At 39.1% G+C, this 20,771-nt stretch overlaps 1 protein-coding gene across 1 annotated transcript in view; it reads right to left on the reverse strand.

Moving 5' to 3' along the window:
• The window catches only part of LOC117205893 (protein rhomboid), a 167,060-nt gene continuing 146,289 nt past the window's right edge, over positions 1-20,771 (reverse strand). Inside the window, exons 2-5 of the mRNA XM_033444719.1 lie at positions 13,091-13,356; positions 5,670-5,840; positions 4,588-4,743; positions 1-3,946 (exon numbers count right to left, since the gene is read on the reverse strand). Of these exons, the coding sequence (XP_033300610.1) occupies positions 3,626-3,946; positions 4,588-4,743; positions 5,670-5,840; positions 13,091-13,345 (903 nt within the window). The 5' untranslated portion in view covers positions 13,346-13,356 and the 3' untranslated portion in view covers positions 1-3,625. The remainder of the gene's footprint in view (positions 3,947-4,587; positions 4,744-5,669; positions 5,841-13,090; positions 13,357-20,771) is intronic.

Below are 20,771 nucleotides of genomic sequence, written 5' to 3' on the forward strand. Positions count from 1 at the left end.
TCAGGTCGTTCCGCGACGCGTCATCTTTGACGACAACGACGTCCTCGACTCGACGACCATCCACCTTAACGGGAAAACGCATCGTTGGGACGACGAATCGAGGGATCGTGAAATGCATTTCTCGAGTCGCGCAATTTTCTCTCCCGGTTTCATCCACGGTATCGGCTGGGAAAAAAGAGTGATAAGAGAAATTCGTCGTTCGCAGCCGCTTTTTAAATAACGAATACCCAACTTATCGTTACTTTAATCGGTATTTTATAGCGAAGAATTATCTTAGAACATCCTTATCAACTATTTATCCCTATTTATTCCTGGATACGCACAAAAATCAACGAACGTCAATTTTCAAATCGCCAAGATAATAAAATTGTCGAATTAAAGATATTTCTAATTAACAAAGGAATTTCTAATAGTAGGTGTTCAAGTATGAAGGACAATTATTACAATCGTGAAAGTGTTGCTTTTTTATAGCAAATTTGCAAGAGTAAAATACATAATTTATGGAGGAAAATTGTCTTTACAAGAAACTCTGTTTTCATCTTAAAGCTTTAGGATTTAAAGATTCTTCGATAATGAAAAAAAGAGAAAATAGGGAAAAAGCTTGGAAATTACGGCATGCAATTTGTACAACAGGTATTTCTTGATTGAAAAATTATCCGATGTGTCCATAAATGAAGTGAACTTGAAAAACGACTTCTTTTGGAAAAGTACACGCAGCATAATGTCTCTCTTGTTCATCGATTTTCGCGCTACCAGAAACAACGGTCTACCAATACGTTACCAATCAACGGATTTCAGGCTTACTACTAGTCAATTGTACAGTCGTCGCCTCGGCAACTATCTGCCGATCGACATCATTCGTTACAGTTCTCGTGCCATTGTCCTGAACGCTTCGATTCAACAAAATCATCTTATCCACCTATTAAACGCTCTTCTTTCTCTCTCACCTCCGAACTTTCACGAATCAGTCTTTCACTCACCGTTTCGTCGAACGAGAACACAAAACAAGATTCATACCTTTGATTCTCCACTCGATTGTACAGTTTCTCTTTACATCAAGTACAGTCTAAAGTTCTACAGCGATCTCTAAGAAGTCCAACTTCTTTAATCTTTTTGACTTTTCCTTCTATCGTTTCTTTTGCCTAAGAAAGACGAACGTTTCACGTTTTCTTCGTCCGCTAAATGTACAGCAAAAGTGCGAAAAGCTATGCTTTTAACTTTTCCTTTATTCTACCAGGGGCTAAGGTCGAACGTTCGTATCAGTTTATCTTTGAATAGTCTGCTTTCTTCGACCTTTGCTTTTAATCTTTTTTCCATCCATCGAGAACTAAAAAGAAAATTGAAATTATATACGAAATTTATTTTCCAATAGTCTATTTTCTTCAGCTTTCGTCCAATCTTTTCTGCATAGCCACTGAGTAATCAGCAAAGAGTATTTTATTATTATCGATCACACTCATTATCGAACACTGTCTAACTTCCGATTTCAATCTGTTCTTCATCCACCTAGGAACTGAAGTAAATTGAAACTATATCACCAAGTTTTAACTCTCGACGATCTATTCCCTTCAATTTCTCCTTTCAATTTATTCCTCCTTCGTTGAAAGTTAAGGTCTAAAGTTGAACAACCAAATCCATCGTTTCACATGGCACGCATTATCGAAGAACCAAATCAGTAGTTTCCTTGATCTCTACTTTCAACATTCTGCTATTTATCAAACACATGGTCAAACTTACTGATCCCATCATTATACGGTGCAACTCTTTCAATTTCTTCTTTCTATCTTTTCTCCGTTCGTCGAGGGTGCAATTAAAAGTTCTACGTTCACCGTTAAACAATCCCAGTCCCGTCAATTCCTTCTCCCCGTTTCTTTTCAATCCTCGTACAATCGAGAGTTCTACATCCATCTCCAAATAGAATTCTACGCCTCTTCCAGAAACCAGCTCCTCCGCTTTCATCCAAACAAACACCAAAAAGCGTCAAGTCGAAGTTTCCTATTCATCTTGGCGTCTTAACATTGATGAGTGCAATAAAGAATCGCGATATAAGCGATTTATACGACACGTCCATTCTTCGTCGAAACGACGTCGATTCGTCAGCCGTTGGAACAAACGTTGGCCACGAGCAACGACCTCTCGTAATCCCACGATTAGAGACAGCTTGGCCAACGTAAATTTCCAGAATATCTTTCTGCTCCTTCCCGCTAGCCGAATACATCAGGCAGAAATTGAAGAACGGCTAGACCTTGCAGAGAAGTATACTAAACGCAGACAGGATGCTATAGTTCTTTCGAAAAGGAGACCCTTGATCATTCCTGTCGATACAGTCGAAGAAACTTGAATCGAGCCAGCTGGAATTTCAGGCAATTTTCTTCCTTCTTTCTCTCCCTAAGATTGGTTTAGATTGCTCTCGCTTTTTATATTTATTTATTTATTTGTTTATTTATTTTTTTTTTTTTTTGGTTGATCGATTGATCTTGCTTTTTCTTTATTTTTATTTTTTATCTATTTTAGGCGATTCATTCGGTGAGTGGTTCTCTTCTGGCAGTTTCGGTAAAGGTAAATATTATTTCGATAGAAATCGCTGGACCGTTTACTCGGTTTTAATTCCTCAGCGATTTTCGTTCCCTTAAATATTTAAATATTTGTTGCGGAAAGTCTTTCTCCTTTTGTAATTAAACGCACGCTTTTCTCGGCTTGATAAACTCTAAGTTTAGCCAAGTTCTTAATAAGATTAACGTACATGTATCTTTGTCCCTCTTCTGCTCTCTTCTTCCTTCGATAGATACATTTCCTTCCATCTTCAATTTTCTTCTTCTCAATTTTATATCCGACAATCGCTGCAAATAAGAAGCCTTCTACTCCTTCAACCTAATTATTCACTCAACTGAACAGTTCGAAGCATCTCTTCTTCCATGCGTATCGCAACAACGACTTGCAAATAGTCTTCAATCGTAATACCTCCCACGAGCTTCTTACTCTTCTCTCCATTTAATTGTTTACCCATTTGCACGGTGTACAAAATTTGTTATTCCACGCGTATCGCAACAACAGTCTGCGAGTAGCTGCTCCAATCGATTTACGTCCACGTTGTACATCCACCACTTGCCCTTTAACAGAGCACGATGCTTTTCTGTTCCGTTTCATTTATATCCAACGTCTTATTTTTCCTTCCATCTAATTGTTCACCCATTTGCGCAGTTCGAACAACAATTTTTCTTCCACGCGTATCGCAATAACAATCTACAAATTCTCACCTCACCGTAATACATTCGCCGACATATTTTTTCAACGATGCTTCTCAGTTCCATTTACAATTCCGTATTACTTTTGCTTGCAAATTCGAGAAATTTTTAGTTTCGAAAGTTCTTCGTCTTTAACGTTATCTTCCAATTCTGTTCCTTTTTCTTCCTTCTTTTTTTTCTTTTTTCTTTTCTCATAATTTCACGCGATCCCAACTTCGACGACGATCATTTCTTTCCCTGGGTCCGAGCAACGTCGTAAAAATTTTCCCATTGCCAGCGAGTTGCGCGATTTCCTACTCGAAAACGCTCTCGGCGGCCTCTCTGATCTTGACGATGAGGAAGGACCGTCTGCAGAGCTTGACGAGCAGCTCGATCCTCTGTCAGGAGGGCTTCCTCAGCTGTGGCAACGCGATCACGTAGATGTTGCCCAAAATGGCGCCAACCACGAGCAGCATCACGCTGATCGCGCTTAGAAGTCGCACGAACCTCACGAATCTTCGTCCTCTAGCGTCTTTCTTGCTTTGATTCGGGAACACTGCCAGGCCTAGGAGTGGCCCTGCCAGGGCGCCAGCCACGTGAGCTGCCCAACCGACTCTACCGCAACCGAGCAGTGCTGGAATTGGAAGTGACGCGACGTCTGCGCTTGCTAAGAGTAACACGGCACCTAGACGCCAGCCGGCGTAGCGGAGTTCTCCGTGACACTGGAAATTAAAGACAGAGAAGAGTCATGAGTCAATGTTCGACGAGTGGTTGGTAGATAAAAGTTGTTCGTGTTTGATCGCGTTAAGGGAAATTGGATCGAAGCGGTATTAATTCGAGAAGATGTCGCAAGGTTTCGTTTTTAAGGAAATCTTGATGGCATTAAAACTAAAAACGCAGCAGTAGACGCGGCGTAACGAAGTTGCAGAAAGTTGGATCATGGTGTATTTGCAACAAGATTACGAACTTCTGGGCAACTAAGGTGATTGTAAACGACATGGAACATCTTCTTTTAATTATCTGGCAAGTATGTCGGTGACGTTACAAATAATAAAAGACGAACGAAACTAGACGGTTGTGTTAGAGTTCGTTGTAGAAGATTGTAGTAGAATGTGGCAAGTTCGAGCAAATTAAAATTGTACGAAGCAAGTTGAACAATCGTTACCTAGTCGTCTACAAGCAGAGTTTTCTTCTATGTGTGTAAGTGTAGATTTAAAACTTTCGATTTGAAACGTTACTTCAATAAGGTACAATAAGGATGCAAAGAAAGATAAAAAGGAATCGACAACTTCCGCATAGATAAATTTTATTTTATACGCATACGTATGTCAATAATAGCAGAATAATATAATTTGTAACTAACCAGGTAGAGATGCGCCAGATGACTGGTAAGTAAAGCATAGACACCCGCAGAAGCGCCGACCAAGAAGAGGCTCGGTTGGAGAAGAGATGCTCCAAGGGCTCCGCAAACACCACCTCCTAAGTAGATCGTTGCCACCCCTATTCGACCCTGTTCCACCTACGACCACCGATATCGTCTTTCGTTCGTTCGACATATTTTCTATGCCCTTAGAAAACATTCTTTCTAATACGAAATTCTCTCTTCGTTCGTCGAATATTAATCGATTAACTAAAAAATGTAGACAATGACAAAATGCGAGAGAAAAAGAATTAAAAGGGATGATAAATTTCGATCAATTAGCCAGTGTAAAATTTTCCATCCATTTAATATTAGAACTATCAGAGTGTTTCGAATAACTCATTCATCACTTCCCATAGAAATTTTATATATATTTGACCGATCAATAAATAAGCAATCCGTTATTTTCCGTAAAAATTTTACAAATTTACCAACGCCGAAATGACCAATCTGTAATGATTCGACTCGTACAAATTTTCTAGATTTACGACGGCAAATATCGCGAATTTTCCGTGACTTTTTTGCGAAATCTACGGATAAACGATGGCTCGTTAGGAGAAAATATTTCGCAAAAAATAACGGAAGACTGAGGAAGATATCGTAGGTTATAAATAAAGATCGCGTATGTTTTACATTTTAAACAGAACCAGTATAATTCTTAATCGAAACAACGTTCGTCTATCTACATCGAAGAACCATTAATTCAAACGTTGTTTAAATGCCAATATCGCGAATGACTAGACAAAAATACCGATAGCCTGTGTACACTCGTCCATACATTACGCTTTAATTTCCCTGACGTAAGTTTTATCCCTCGATAGTTCTAATGTTAAATTCCACCTGCCGTTCTTTCCATGCCTTTGTGTTCTTTCGATAATGACTTTTTACTCGATACGCAGCCCCTTTGAACGCGATCGATCGGTTCACCCAAAGATACACTTTGCCGAGCATTGCGAATGAGAAAAGAGAAAGAGAGTAGCCAACGAACGAGGCTGGCTGGTCGACAATTAGTTTAATTAACTCACCTCGAGCGGAGTGGCGAGCACCAGTTGGATGACTACGTTCAACGCAAGGTGAAGCGCGTTCGAGTGCAGCAGCATGTACGAGACGAACCTCCAGCCCTGCACCCTCTGACGTGGATCGTAGACCAACCACCTGCGCAACGTCGCCTCGTCTCCCAGGCAGTGAACGGCTATCTGTCGTCATCCAGAATGCATTTTAATCGTCGATGTCATGCTATTTAGCGTACAGGATGCGTGATAACGTGTAGCGTTACGTGTTTGCAAGGGTAAGTTCTAGTATACAGCGTTTGAAAATCGAGACTGATATTTGAATTTTCTAGTGAAATGTGTTTTAAGGCTGGGCTTTGACAAAGGATACAGCGATTTTATAAAAATCATATTTGGATAGTATCGTATGGTATCGACACTGTGTAGAATTTGTACGATCCGTACGATACGATGGAAAGTGTTTTAAGGATGAGTTTCGTTTGTCGTAAGAAATATAGAAAGTTTGAGATTGAATTTCAATTGTTTTGTATCGTTGTGGTTGTAATTTGTTGGACTCGGTGAAACGTTGGTTCTAAGGATTTGGCAAGGAATATCAGTTGGACGTTGCACGATGTTATAAGAAACGAAGGTTTTCAGAAAATCTTAATTCCAATTAAACTCACGGCGTTACGCTACGCCAGCCATTTTCACGACAATGAACGAATTATACGGCTGGTTTCGCGATAACACAGCGTCTTTTCTCGCAGCTAAGCGCACCGTGCACGGCGTCAATTATCATTCATAATAACGCTAGGAATATTCGGATCGTTCATTATTTAAAGGCTGACAACGACGCGACGGCAGTTTATTCGGCATTAAACAAGCAGTTTTGATTAATTACCATTTTGCCTGGTCGAATTTCCATACGCCAATGGAATTAATTATTCGTTAGGTTGTTCATCGATAATGCGCGTTCGAGTTTTTGCTCCTTTGGTTCAGTCGATGAACCGAATAGAGTTTGCCACGTGGAAATTTCAATATTCTTGCTTTTTCTAATAATATCAACAATCGTAGGTAATTACGACAGTAAAACTATATCGAAAATATCTTTGCTAAGCTAAGGACGAATCTTATTTTGATCATGGATATTTCAACGTAGTTTGAACATCATCCAATAAAGATTAAAAACGATTCTCAAATTTTCAAATTCCTGCACCTCCGAATATCTTCGAGTCTCCAAATATTCAGATATTCAAATTTCCAAATCCTGTAATTTGCAATTTTCTAATTTCCAACTCTTCGAATCTTTCGTCTTACGTTATTTACATTAAACAACGTGCCGCGACTGGAAGGCACACAGTGGTCGTAAAAGCTGGGACGTAAAGATAAAAGGGAAAAGGGGGGCACGAAAGCGGCGTGTATCCGCATCGCCGGATGATTTACGCGGGGGAAACCTTGTGTCGCGATCCGGGGCGTGAACGCGTCAGGTCAAACGTAAGAAGAAACGTTCCTCCGCGGAAAAGAGCGAAAAGATCGTAGCGAACAGGGGCGAGAGGAGTGGAGAAAGAGATACGAGATTTTGTACGATTTGTGGTCCAACGAGCTGCCGGCGTGTCGTAAGTCTGAGCTAAACTGTCGAGTAAATATGCGCTATGAAAATTGCCACGGAAACTTTGATACATGGGCATGTGCGCTTGAATTTCCAGTTTCGCGGATGGACGATAAGAAAAGCTAGAAGTTTCTGAATAATGAGAAGGAGGAGCACGTTTTACGATAAGTTTCGAGGTCGGACAGTCTCGTTCGGAGCCTGAGAGACGTATTACGCGTGTTTGAACGTGATTAAGTGGACGTTTGTTGTCATTTCTTCGATTGAAATGGGATCTTATGATCGAAGGGTTCGTAATAACATCGAATTACGCAGGAATCTCTAATAAAAGATTTATAGACTGGAATATGAATGACGAACTTTAAAAGAATATCGGTACACAGTGTCTGTCAGGAATTTCGCGGATATAAATGGACGAGCACGAACGCCAATAAACAGCTTTTCCAATTATTTCGGCGATCGTAGAACAGCTGGGACTAGTCTGTTCGAACGAAATTATTCATAAAACGAATTTCCTCGCCATTTATCGGGATGGTCAACGAATAAATTTCCACGGAACACGAAGCACGTCAAAACATCCACGAGAACATCAATCCTTTTTTTTCTATTTTTTTCCTCTCTTTTTTTTTTCCTGCCGAAACTGGATGGTTGTCGGAGGCATATAGTTGTCAGGCTAGAAACACCTGTCGTCATCGGACGATTTCTCTCGATTCGACCGGGTTCTGATTATACAGCGAGTTTCGCGAGGTTTTCAGGACCATCGGATCGCTCGAAGTAATAAATCTGAAAATTCCTGCGTACAGCAAGCATCGAGATGGATTTGATTAAAAATTATCGGATATTACAGCCGAACAATTACGAATAAAGAAGATTCTGTTTCATGGAACCCATGGTTCTTGATAAAAGGGAAATAACGAAAGGCAAATGCGTTCTAGAAGATCTATGCGTTTTAATAGTTGCAATTTAAGGTAAAGTTGGTACTGACGAATGGAAATAGTAATATGAGAGAATGTAACGATTAAGGAAAAAAGTATATCAAAACGTATTTCTGATATTTAGAGTTTGCTAAAATTCCACAGATTTTAGAGAGAGAAAAAAAACAAAACAAATATACAATAGTCAGAAATAGCAAAACTGATACTTGAAAACGATAACGATAGAAAATGAAAATTGCTCTAATATTTTAAAAGTCATGTTATCGACGTTTCAAGCTCGCTAAAATTATAGATCAATTATATGATATGAATTTGACATTTTATTACTAATAATATCATGAATTTTATCTATGCAAAACGATAAATATAAAATAAATAAAAATAATTAGAAACGGATAAAAATAAGAAAAATAGTTCACCGTATATTCTCGATATTTCAAGTGACCTAAATATTAAAACAATGAATAGATCGATATTGTCTCACGTTGTTACCCTATATCATAGATACAAAATGATCTCCCAGGAGATCCGTGAATCGAGTTTAACGCACAATCGATCGAAACTATTGTACTACTGTAACGACAGACAATCCAATAGGAATCTCGTACTTTCAATCTTTCATTTCTGTTTGAAATTTCTATCGTGAAATTTTATATCCGACGAGAGACTCGATCTGAAGAAAAAAATGCGCCTGTAGGATGTATGGTCAGTGTTGCCGAGATATAACATCGCTCGAGAGAACGATAAAGTTCATGGATTGGTCGTGTACCAGTTTCGTTTTGGTTTCTTCCATTAAATAAATCATAAACTGTCGGCCGCCTACGGAAACAAATGTATACGAGTATTTTTCGCTTCTCTGCTTAACTATAAAACTTTACGCTTCAATTTATTTGAAAAAAGAAGAGAAAAAAGAAAGAGAAAGTACATTTATTAGCGAGCGATATTCGATAAAACGTGAACACGAATACAAATAACGCATCCAATATTTTTACTGTAACAAATAAAGTAGAAAACTACGAGATTCTATAATCGTGACAAAAACTTTCAAACGTTCTCCAATCTTTTTAATACCATTTATCGTTATCAATTGAAATTATTGAGATACGTATAATGTTATGTGCCAGACTAGATTAGCTGCGTAGTAGTGTATACATGTATGTGAATATCAGTGTGTGAAAGTATGCGTGTACGCGGCGTCTCGAAAACAAAGGAACGTAAACTGTTCAGTTAACAGTCTGGTATGGAAGAAAATGCCGAGACGCGTGCAAATGTGTATCGACGAATATCTTTGAAATCGTTTATCAAATAAATATATAACTATTCTGATATAAATTCTAAGTATAAATTTAGTGTTTCTATAACATTATTTCGGCCATTAAGATCCAAAATTCTCAACGGAAACATGCGATAATTCAAACATTCGAAAGTCCTTTCCACGCACTAATCCTTCGGTTTTCTATGTGCATCGGAAATTCATCAATTTGTCGTCGTTTCTACAACAGATACGAGCAGTTACGATTGAAAAATTGGTATCCAGCGATTAACGGCGATTGTGCTGGCGTTAGGAGACTTCCACTCTTCGATGGGAAGTTTCTAGTGATTTATCAGAACTCTCTAACGAGCTATATTTACAGGTACACGTTTTTACTTCTGATTTATAGCGTTCGTTATCCTACATCCTCTCCTGGTGGCGTTATTACACGCGAAGAACGCGAAGCGAACAGTCGCGTCGGTGGCACGATTATTACCGAAACGGAAGTTGACTTTTCGCCGAGCGTTTCAACCAGGATATCACCGTTTCCGCTATCTCAGCGTTTTCATTAAAGGTCCACACGGCTGGAAAACGTTATCGTTCGTTTCATCGCGCGAAACTGGACCTGCACGCCGATTAGATTCCTCCCTGTTTCGACGAATCAGCCACCGCGCCAACTCTGATTTTACCAGAGAGGGCTGTTCTCTGCGGGTCGAGCACAGCTCGTCGAATATCCCTTTATTGCTTGAGGAACAGGAATTTTACGCGGTTTTGGATTATTCGCCTTTTGCTGGAACCTGTTTCGTACGAGAGAGAAAGAGAGAGAGAGAGAGAGGAATTGGTTCCGTGGCAAAGTATATGCAGAAATCGATCGATCGAGTGGAATTTTCTGGTCAATTGCCACAAAAGTAACTGTAGAATAGCGTGTTTTTTTTGTAACTTTGAGTAGCTGAAAATACGTTGTATCTTGATTTAGTATAAAATGATAGTAATATGTAGATCATTTATATTTACAGCTCGAATCTAACGAACGTACTTGTTCAATTGCGGCAAAGTGGAAATTTGCTTCTTTCTACCTGCGGGATAATTGACAATATCGTACATTTTGATAGGATGAAAAATGAGGGGAAAATGTAATTTATTCGTTATTATTATTGCCTTTGGTGAATGCAGGCAGGTGTAAAAGCTCTGAATGAGGTGGCGTCCAACTCGAACGTCAATTTTCAACAAGTTACGTAATAAACATTGCCTTTGTACGCAATTGTGCATCGTTTGTAAAATAAATATTAAATATTAATGTCTCTTGCGCGAGCGAACGTGAAAGTCGTTACAAGAAATGTAATTATTAAACATACTACGTACTTTGGATCGTGAAAAGCATTTCCTAACTTAAATGGAACTGTACAAATTTTCGCTCTTATTCAAGATTAATCTTGTATCTTTTGTCACGAAGTTGACTAACTTGGACCAACCGTTATGACTTTAAATATTCCCATAATACTTTCCGCTTATCTTTTTTACAACCAAGAAATATCTCTTATCATTCTCTTGGATATCGACTTAAAAAAACCCATTAGCCACTGTTTACGTCTACTATCAATATCGAATTATCAAACTTCACAACTGAGACTAATGATGCGAAGGAACAGGCAGAGATCTATCTTGAGAGTCTTAAAAGACCAAATTTATTAAGACAGTAGCTGTGATACCCGTTCGAGAACATTGTTTAAAACGAAGAACCAAAAGAAGATGAAAAGACGTTGCTCATTCTAATTTCCAAATTTTCAAATTAGCAATCGCCCGAATCAACAGAATTTTTCTCCTCTAACGATTTTGGAAACTTTAAAAAACACTAAATTCAGAGGATTTTCGGTATCTATTCGAGAACGTTCCCTAAAAGAAAACAGAAAATCGTCCGTTCTAAAATTTCCTGAACGTGTAAATTAATTCGCTTCCTTGCGACAGGTGTGAAAACTTTGAACGATGAAATTCAGGACGCTCGCAATATCCATTGCAGAACATCCCGCAAGATAATCGTTCTGTCGCTGTTATCTGCTCGATTATCGCGTGGAAATCGGACCTCCGCATCGCGGGCCGCCATTCTTTTCAACCGCCGATCTCGCGCCGTTTCATTAACTCCGTCGACAGCGTTAACTTCTGTTTTATTGCGTGAAACTGAGCGAGGAAAGAAAGGTGCATTTAACTTGGTGGCTTTAACTCGGCGCATTTTATCCGCCACGTTCGCTGCTCGTACCGGCGAGCTTCCGGAAGTGCTCGAATAAGCTCACTGGAATTATTATCGAGCCAGAGAGAAGAATCCGACGGAGGAACGCGAAAGCACGAAAAAAGAAAGATATAGAACAGACTGAGGAACGTCTCGACTCCATTTTTTCCCCTCTTTCTTCTTCGTCTTCGTTCCTCTTCCCTTCTTTTATTTTTTCTTCCCCGTTCAAGTCGAGCTAGAGTTTCTTGAAATACCAGTACGATATTCCTTCGTGAACTCGTGCGAATAATTGAGAGAGATTCCCATCGTCTCGTCCTTGTCGCAGAACAGCCTCAACGACGCATTAGCCCGGCTAATGGGAAATTTTTCGAGCTCGGACGAATCGTGCGATGCATTCACGTTTTTCGGTGAGCATCCGGTTTGCCGGATTCGACGTCACGCGGAATAATATCGACGCGGAGGACTCTTTATTTTTGCTAGAGATCGAGAGCTTCCTTTTGTAATTGTCGATAGAGGCGCGACCTCTTTTCGTCGATTTCTCGCTTCTGTAGAATTGTTTGCTGTCGAGGGTGGGAAAACGGGAACGAAAATTTCACGGTACAGCGACTATCATTCTAACACATGCGAAAGTTGCAGATATTTCGTCAGCAAGCGACGTAACGTAGAACACGAGAAGAACGCTGGATATTTAAAACTGATGGAGTGAAAGTAAGTGGAACTTAAAAACCGCTCTTCCGCAAAATAATATCGCCGAACGTACACTTAGACTCTCGTTCGAGGCTTCCATTTGGTTGGATTAAAACAATCTTTATCTTGTAATTAATTTTCACCTCCATTTGTAAATTGCACTGCACTCAAACGGTTCACCAACCATCCCAAAAACCATTAATCAGTGCTCAATTATGAATCACGGCGAAGTCTCGCAAACCATTCAAGAACACGTCTATTTCCAAATCAAATTACCGAAATCGTGAGTTCCACTCGAACTTCGCCATTCATTCGCAAACATCCTTGCTCTAGCTCGAAATCATTCTAACAAACGTCCCATAGTTACGCTCACGGACGCACATATTTCAAAATTCTAATCTATTAACAGACTGCGAATAGTCGCGCGATTACATTTATATCGGTGTACAAATGTAAATACGAAGAAGCGTTCGCACAAATGCAGAAATATATGAAACACGAGAAACAAGCTACCCAAACTATTCTAAACTTAATTTCAAACATAAATTTTTCATTTAAATTTATTTAACTTTCGAACGTTTAGAGTAGAACACATTTTTTTTTTTTTTTTTTTAGGTAGTTTTAATTCTTTATCCGTGCCTTTAAAAATATGAATTCGCATAAATATTCTACACAGTCTATTTAGGATGAAATTATCGATCGATAGATAAAGTTTCTGAAAGATGAACAAACGAGTGGATTTATTAGAGTTACCTCTATGATGCTGATGCAGATCATAAGGTAGGGCGGTCGTATCCGGAAGTTGGGCTTCCGGGGCGGTAGCGGGTGCCTGGGCGTCGGTCTAGGCGTGATCTCGTCATCCTTTGTCTTCTTGTACGAGGAGGTGACGATGATCGGCGATTCCGGGGAATAGGGCGAGCCGGGGCCGGAATATGTGGTGTCGGTGCAATCCGACGAGATCGTCGACAGTGTTGGAGAGTTCTCCAGCAGCGCTGCCTCAACGTCCATGACGGCCTGGTCTGCAAAAAGAGATCACCAACTCCTGTTAATCATAGAACCAGAGAGATCTCTTTTGGATAATTTAATGGTTAAAATTAATTGAATAGAATTAGTTAAAATAAGCTGATACATTCTCTGGTCCGGAGGATGACATTTCAAACGATAAAAAGATATTTATCCTGGATTTTCTGAATTCGATGATCGAAGATTAAGGCTATCAGTTAGAAGAAAAATTCAAATCGATATAGTCATGGTATTTTAAATATCGACAGAGTATTTGGTTCGGAAATGAAAGCACGAATGATTTTTTTAACAAAAACGTAGAAACTGAAATATTTTATTATTTTGATTCGAAGTGGCATTTTAAGGGGGTATTCTGGTCTAGAGGCATGAATTTCGGGCGATTTTTGAAGCTCTGTACAAGCGAAACAAAAAATATTTTTGCTATCCTTCTGTTTAGCATTTGTTTATTGATATTTCGAGATTACGTAGAAAATTCACTGAAAAAAAACTCAATATTTAAAAAGTTATGAGCTGGCAAAGTGGGTGCTGTCAAAAAAATGGGGTGCCGTGGCGTGCATGATATCAACCCTTCTGGTCATCCGAAACAAAAAATGCGAACGGATTCTTAATTAGTATGGATGCCGCTATCGTCTGAACCTTGGAAAAGTCAATACAACATTTTTTCACAAAATGACGGCCGTTTGAAAAAAAATTCTTATTCCGCACGTTTTTTTTGACAATTCCGAACGTTTAAAAAAATAGTAATATTAAAGATTTTGAGCCGAGCGTGGTCCGGACGATAGAGGAGTATATAAGGAATATTCAGACCAAATTTAAAATAAATCCGTTCATTAGAACTTGAGATATCGTGCACGCCAACTCGAAAAAAGTAGTTTCGAGAAAAACGCGTTTAAAGTTTTGAGACGTAGGTACTCGGCCAGCGTCTACCGTTTATTGCACATTGGTCCCGGTCGGACCGGGGCAGATTCTGCGTCACAAAAATGGCTGTAATTCATAAAATAATTGAAATTTTGAAAAATTCTCTCAAGGGCATATTCTCGAATGTCTAAACTTTGGAAATATGGAAAAAAAATGTTTCGATTTTTTTACATTTCTAGACCAGAATACCCCCTTGAATATTAATAAACGAAAAGCTTCACGCGAGAGAAACAGAGAGGAACACGTAACGATGATAGAAAAATAACTACGTTTCGCCAGACTGAATCGTCGTTCGATCATTGTCCCGTTATTGCGATGATTTCGCCGCAAGCTCGACTAATCGTAATTTATGAACCACTGCCTTCTTTCTTCATTTATCGTGCTTTCTTTTTACCCACGATTCCTACTTTTCTCGATAAATGCTTCTATGAAAATTGAAAAACGTAAAAGAAGAAGAAGAGGAAGTCGCAAGCAAAATCGAATCGACGTGACTGGGATGAATATCGATTAAACAAAACTCGTTTCGAGACGAAAAGGATCGGAGAGGAGAATAGAAAGGCAAAAGCAATGGAATATATAATTAGCGCGAATAGGCTATCTAGACGAATAGTTAGCAGCGAATGGTTCCCTGAAGTCGCTTTAATTTAAGCCACACTTTATTGCTCGCCAGCTAGTAGGCATTAATTTGCTCGCGGTTTTAAGTATAGCGTCCCCGTATTTCAACATTTTGGTCTTCTTGTTGGAACTATCGTCTTCGATAAATTTCCGAGCTCCTGACTCTGCCAAGCGGCATTATAGGCGACGGTGTTTTATGTACTGCGGATACTTATAAATTTATGGTGAATTTAAATGTGCAAACACGTAGAAGAATGTATGTAATACGTGAGAATATTCAAAATTAGAAATGGATTTTCCATTAATAATCTTATAAGTAGATTAATACAACCGAACAGGGATTCGTTTAGTCAACATCGATATATTCGTCGGTTAATTAATCGAATTAACCCTAAACGCGAAGCTACCATTTGCTACCCTAAATAACTTTTCTCGTGAATATCTACCATCGGTAGTAATTCCATTATAGGAAATCCTGCGATAGAATCTTTGCGAAAATCCCAAGTTGTCCTAATTAACCAAAGAAACATCAAGTATTAAATTGTCCATAAAAAGAGAGAACATCGAGCACCATTTTCGACCCTCAAAGCATTTTCCACGGTCTCGCCTTTCTCGCACCATTCCAACCCTCGGCCTCGCAACGGTTCACTCCAGCATCGTTCACTCTTTAATCCAACCACGGTTGCGACGCATTCATTTGTCCACAGGTTCACGAGGTACAGGAACGTAGTTGCGGAGGACAGAGGTTCGTTTTGTGGAAAGCGAAGCGAGAGACAGAGAGCCATAGTGACACAGAGAACCACGCCACCGACTAGAAAGGAGCAAAGAGGGAAGAGTGGCGAGAACAGGAGACAGAGACGAGAACTTTCGCCGGGGTCAATCCTGGTGATCCCTTTGTCCGTTCCAGCAGCGGTCTTTGTTCGGCCAGTGTTGTCGAGCCACCATAGAATTTGCCTCTGAATTATTGGGGCTCATAGTCGAAACCAGACGATTTCGCCCGTTTCACAGCCCTTCTGCCTCTGTCTCTACCTCTGTATATACCCATGGCCTCGAGTGGAGTCGAGTCGAATCGAATCGATCTTTGACTACGAAGATCACGGAGATACACCACCCGCACAACGTCCGGAATCATTTTCTCATTTGCGAGGTTAAGAATCGCAGTGGTGCAAGTTCTCTGCTGCTGTAATATATTTTGTAAAATAGCGTTCTGTATTTGTCGTTATGGAAAATTCGTTATATTTCTTCGTTATATTTCATTGTCGTTTGAGGGAAAAGACATATCGATCAACTCTGTATATAAATAGAAAACTAGAGAGAAACGATACTAGGTATGCTTATTTTTATTTTATTTTTAAAACGCGAAATGACAATGGATCAATAATTTCATCTATTTTATCCTCGATTCTAATTGGACGATTTAACGTTTTCTTTTAACTGTGTCAGAGGAAGCTTTATCGTGGTTATTCCTTGTGGTCTTCGAATACACCTCTTTCTTTGATCTTTCTATTTCAATACGATGTTTAACACGGGGATACGATCATCGACAATCGCCTGAAACTCAAACTTCCAGGAAAATGAAGATTCGCTGGCGCACATTGCTTAAATCAACGTCTATCCACCCTTCCTCATCCTCTGTCGCCCTATTTCCTCGCCTCGGACTAACTCGACCACGAGCCAACGTGTGACACAACGTTTGATGTTCATTATTGCAACGACCGATCGTTTTGTTTCGTTGATAAATGATCTCGTTGCGGTGGTATAGCGCGATTCTCACCCTCTCCAGCTTTGGTAAATGAATTCTGCGCGAAAGCAGAGAGAGAGAGAGAGAGAGAGAGAGAGAGAAATTGTGCACCGTCGCAGGTTGTATCGTCGTACTTCTTTTTTCTTTTCCCCTCTTTGTCGCGTTAATCGCGCAGGTTTCATTTTGTTCGACCACTCGACGAATGCGAAACGTAGTTTTTTAACATTCAGTAGCCTTGAATTTTAATTCCTGGTTATTTCACGGTACACCTGCTTCCATTATTTGTTTCATCCCATTCCTTTTCTTCGCTTTTTCACCCTGGTGTTTCGCCTTTTTTCGGCATAATGTTTTCGCTCACGTGACGTTATAACGACGTTAATACGTGATTATGAGACACTGTGCCTGGTAACATGGAACAAATTGAAACGTCTAATGGCCATGTTTCATCATACCGTGTTTTACGTGGTTGTTCGAGCGTGCAATAAATCTGGCAGGTTATTTTTGTTCGCCGAGGTATGTGCAGCATTTGATATAATGTTTTACTTGTTAGAGGTTTTATTGTATCAAATATCTTTCTACCTAAAACTCGTTGCGATTCTATTAAAATTTCATACTTCGTTAAATCGACATTAATGGTATTAAACGTATTTTTAAATACCTTCTTCCATTAGCTTTATCATTTTATTTCTAAACATCTCGTTCTTCTATCGCGTCTTTAGATCGACGTGACTTTCTTCAATCGATGTTTTCTCTTCTCTTCCTCTGCCTCTTACCGTATTTTGTAATGCACGAGCGAATCTATCATCGGATTTATTAAAACGTACATGTTATCACGACGATCCTAGATACATGTATGTATGTGACACGTATACGTGTAAAATACCAAAAATATTTCAGAAAAATTCTAGCCAAGAAAAAAGAAACCAGGTAGAAAAATTGAAGCGGCGAAAAGAGAGTAAAAGATAAGACGATTCGACCGAGGTTTCTCAACGAGGAGAGTTCATCGTTCGGATGAAGCATCGACGTGACCGATGCGAGCGTGTACTTGTCCGCGCGTAATTAACGTAACGGCCGCCCAGCCACGCAAATCAAACGTACACGCACGACGTACGAGGAGCGGCGTAATTAAGGCCTCTCCCAGGCTGCACGAAGAACAATGCGACTCCACCCGCGTACAACACGCGTCAATGACCGCAACGTGCTTGATCACCGATAATCGACCACGTCCAAGTCGTTCCAACTGCCCTTTCACGCGTGACGACCGGCCTCTTCCTCTCTGTTGCTACAACCTGCGAGGATTTTTCCTTTTATCCTGATGCTCTGTTGTCCTTCGTCCTTTCTTTGATCTTCCACGTTTTTTGAGCTCGAAACGCTGAATAATAACGTACAATATTCTTTTTATTCTGTCTCTTGCTGTCTTCGATAGCAAGGGAGGTTTTTCAAGCAGCTAATGTACATAGCTTGTTCCAATGAAACGAGGTATTTCGTAAGTAGATGATTTTTAATGGATTTAAGAATATTTTGCGATTACCGTTATTTTTTCTTTCTTTTTTTTCGTGCTAAGATTAATATTGTTCAGATTTATTTTCGCAATGTCCAGCTTCTCCTCTTTTTTTATTCTTTGATGAAGGTGATGAGGTCTTTTTTTAAAATAATTTGCGTAGTTTGTTGACGGAGTGAAGCGTTCTGGGTGAACTGGACCATCTGTAAGCGTTTTAAGAATATGTTCGCGACATTTAACAGTTCTGCCATGATAGGCTTATTATTTGTTGGGTTTGTTTTAGAAACATCGAGGAGGATTCTTCGATGATGGTTTACGTACGGTACTTTTCTAGATTTTTCTAGATTTCGGAGGTCTTTTGTATTTTTAGAATATGTACTTATCGGCCTACGGTATTTCGGTTGATTTGGAGCTAATTACTTCACTTGAGTTTCCAAATTGAAGGTGGTTCAGGGTATTTTTGTAACCGATTCGAAGATGGTTGGGAATCGTCAATAAGGAAGCGAGTCATTCTCAAGTTTTACCTCAAAAGAGATTCGTTGTTCGTTGTTAAAGAGCTGTTTGAGAAAGTGTCATATTAAAAGAGACTTGTTCATCGTCATTTTCTACGAAATATTTACGTCTTACTATTTCGTTTATTCATTCGCGTAAGTACATACTTTTGTACAAATACGACGTATTTCACTGTCACGAAATTCTGCATGGTTTGTCTGAATTTCTTGTCTCGCAGATAATATCCGTAACTCCCACGCGGCATATAGTTTCAATTCAACAATGGCCTGTTACGTTTTTAGAACAAAAGTTGCTTTAAACTACTTTGCAGTTCGCGAATTATTTTGTTTTCTATTCAACACACAGGTATCGCAGCATTAAAAATACTTCGTTTAAATAGCTGCTAAAAAGACAAATTGTAAATCAAAGGGTTAGAGTATTCCAAAAATATTCTAATTAATCATCTGAATACGAGCGAGTTATTTAAAATGCACACAAATCTAGGAACTTATTCGTTTCAGAACGTGAAAGTTGGTTCGATTTAGAGCATGGTAAAACTTCTCGGTTGCTAGAGGCTTTAAACAAACAAAGAATTTCTCGATACTTTTCTACTTTAAAGTCTGCAGACGCTAGGATTTTGGTCAGTGGACTTTAATATAGAAGGTGAGCAAGACGATGAATAATACTTTCGGAAAGTAACCGCTAGAGCGAAGTTACGACTTTGGCGAAGTTTAGCAATTCATGAGGAACAGAGGGCAAACCGATCTATGGTCGCTTCTAAAATGAACGCTTCTAAAACCACCGAGTGTTTTCTATATAAACCTGTCATTATCACATGGTAATTTCAAAACTCCAGCAAATTAAATCGATCATAGGAGTTGTAATTTTTTCTAGAACCTAAAAGTTCGTAGAGAGTCGCGCGAGTATGGCTAAGATTTCCGTAAGAAATTTTATACTTTAACCGTTAGCAGTTGCAGCGTCAATTTTTTCGCAGATTAAACGATTAACCTCGATGAAGTTGATCAATCAGTTTAGCTGTCGTGTGACTTTAACCATACAATTTTTCATTCAATATTTGTCAAATAAATTCTGTTAACACGTTGACTGTCATGCCAATTTGATATATTTTTTCCTTGCGAGTCACGGTAGATTGAAATATACCGCGCCAATTCAATTTTTGCAAAATATCATACTAGTCATTAACACTGTTACGAATCTTCTAATCCTAGAAATTTATGTTACTTTAATCACTCACTTAAAAGATATAGCAACGCCAGACACCGACGACCATCGTGGCAAGCAACGTGTTAATTTAATCGATCGATTTCATCGAAAGAACCAGAATCGATCTGGGAAAACCGACGGGAGTTCAATGAGAACCGAAGAAACTACAAATAACGGGATCATTAATTATGCCAGCAACTCGAGCAGCGTGGGGATACACACGATTGGCTCATTAATTTTCAGCAACGTTCCTATCGACTTTCTGTCACGAGGCCTTTGCCGCGCCGAAATGCTTTAGTCGAAACGACGACAACCGCAAATCAAAATCGTGATCGTGCACAAAGGCTAAATAATTTCCAATTTTAAACCAACTCTTTCCGTGTTTTTCTTTCATCTATTATAAATGAGTGAATGCGAAAATAAAAAATTAGAACACTACATGATTTAACGAACCTCCGAATCGTTCGAATATTTTAATTAAAGAATTATTCGAAGAATTAATAAATGCCCCTGGTAGGTCGTTGAATGTTCCGAATCTTCGGACAACAAATTCTGAGTTATTCGAGACTTACGCTGTATATACAAAGAAAAAGTTTGTCGAAATTACTTGCAAGAATAAGTAATTAATTGATCAATTGCAACGAATGGACGGGGATTATATTCGCGGGAGAATTTCTGTGAGAAAACTCGTCTATATTTTTAGCAAAAAGTTTTCCCAACAGAAATCACGTTTACATAGAATTCTCCCAAAAAACGAAGATTAGATATAGAAAATTCCCGTGTATGATCGTTCTACGTGAAAAGAAGCATTCTTTTAAAGAATTTAATTTTATGCATACTTTTCTTCTTTTTTTCTCCTTAAATATAACTTGCAATTTTTTCGAAGTTTTTCAAACTATTTCGAATGCATCAGGTAGATG

This window comes from Bombus bifarius, unplaced genomic scaffold (genome assembly GCF_011952205.1).
Source record: "Bombus bifarius isolate JDL3187 unplaced genomic scaffold, Bbif_JDL3187 scf7180000007996, whole genome shotgun sequence".
Taxonomy (NCBI): domain Eukaryota; kingdom Metazoa; phylum Arthropoda; class Insecta; order Hymenoptera; family Apidae; genus Bombus; species Bombus bifarius.